The sequence below is a fragment of the Marmota marmota genome, unplaced genomic scaffold (genome assembly GCF_001458135.2).
Source record: "Marmota marmota marmota unplaced genomic scaffold, marMar, whole genome shotgun sequence".
Classification (NCBI taxonomy): Eukaryota; Metazoa; Chordata; class Mammalia; order Rodentia; family Sciuridae; genus Marmota; species Marmota marmota.
Window position 1 is genome coordinate 1,472,142 of NW_026000052.1, and position 1,534 is coordinate 1,473,675.

General features: G+C 65.3%; 1 protein-coding gene across 1 annotated transcript in view; it reads left to right on the forward strand.

Annotated features, from left to right (window-relative positions):
- The window catches only part of Notch1 (notch receptor 1), a gene marked incomplete at its 5' end in the record, with an annotated part of 42,130 nt that overhangs the window by 29,197 nt on the left and 11,399 nt on the right, over positions 1-1,534 (forward strand). Inside the window, 4 exons of the mRNA XM_015505666.2 lie at positions 43-196; positions 278-462; positions 799-931; positions 1,222-1,479. Of these exons, the coding sequence (XP_015361152.2) occupies positions 43-196; positions 278-462; positions 799-931; positions 1,222-1,479 (730 nt within the window). The remainder of the gene's footprint in view (positions 1-42; positions 197-277; positions 463-798; positions 932-1,221; positions 1,480-1,534) is intronic.

The following is a 1,534-nucleotide window of genomic DNA, read 5'->3' on the forward strand; positions in this document are numbered from 1 at the left end:
GCGGGAGGGGGTGGTGAGCATGCTGACCCCGCCTGCCCCCAGGACCTCGTGCGCTGGTGTGATTCCTCTCCCTGCAAGAATGGAGGCAAGTGCTGGCAGACCAATACCCTGTATCGCTGTGAGTGCCGCAGTGGCTGGACTGGCCTCTACTGTGACGTGCCCAGTGTCTCCTGTGAGGTGGCCGCACAGCAGCGAGGTAACCAGCAGGCCCTGGGTGGTCCCCGCAGTCCTGAGGGAGGAGCTGCCTCACCTCACTCCCGCCTACCACCCCCTGCAGGGGTCAAGGTCTCCCACCTGTGCCAGCACGGAGGACTGTGTGTGGATGCAGGCAACACCCACCACTGCCGCTGCCAGGCGGGGTACACCGGCAGCTACTGTGAGGACGAGGTGGACGAGTGCTCGCCCAGCCCCTGCCAGAACGGGGCCACCTGCACCGACTACCTGGGCGGTTACTCCTGCAAGGTGACAGTCGGGCCAGGAGCCATATGTGGGCTCAGCAGAGGAGGAGGAGGGAGAATGTGCTGGGCGGTGGGTCGGGTGTCCCTGCCCCCCGCCCCATTGTGCCTGGGCTCAGCTAGCACCTCCCTGAGGCCCTCCTGTCTAGCCTGTGAGACCTGGCCTCATCCCACCTTCAGCAAAGCCTCCTGCTTACGAGATCCCTGCATGGTCCTGAGGTCCCTGAGGCTTCCCTGGTCAGGAGGGCAGCTTGATTGCTGTCAGCCTACACGGCGGGGTGGGGAGCACCAAGCTGAGCCCCCCCCTCGAGCTGCTTCCCCGCCCCTATTCTTCTCCCTGCAGTGCATGGCCGGCTACCATGGGGCCAACTGCTCTGAGGAGATCAACGAGTGCCTGTCCGACCCCTGCCAGAACGGGGGCACCTGCATCGACCTCACTAACACCTACAAGTGCTCCTGCCCCCGGGGAACACAGGGTAAGGCTGCACCCCAGGGCGGGGGCCAGGGTTCTCACCAGGGGAGAGTTGGGCTGGTGTGTCCTGCCACCAGCACATGACTCCACTCTGCCTTGTGGGCCTGGGTGGGTGCAGAGCTGGCAGGAAGGGACCCAGAAGGGTGTCCCAGCAGGAAGTGTGGGGGTCCGACCTCTGCTGTCCCATCATGCCTTTCCTGAGCATCCTGGTGGTCCAGTACTGACCACCTGCTGCATCAGGACAGACAGGCCGGGCAGCCCTGTGGCCCCAGCCCTGATCACTGCACCCTACAGGTGTGCACTGTGAGATCAATGTGGACGACTGCAGCCCCCCTCTAGACCCTGCCTCCCGGAGCCCCAGGTGCTTCAACAATGGCACCTGCGTCGACCAGGTGGGCGGCTACAGCTGCACCTGTCCACCCGGCTTTGTGGGTGAGCGGTGTGAGGGCGACGTCAACGAGTGCCTGTCCAACCCCTGTGATGCACGTGGCACCCAGAACTGCGTGCAGCGTGTCAACGACTTCCACTGCGAGTGCCGCCCCGGCCACACTGGTAGGTCTGGGGGCCGGGTGTGGCATGGGGCGGGGCAGCAGGGGCCAGAGGGTGG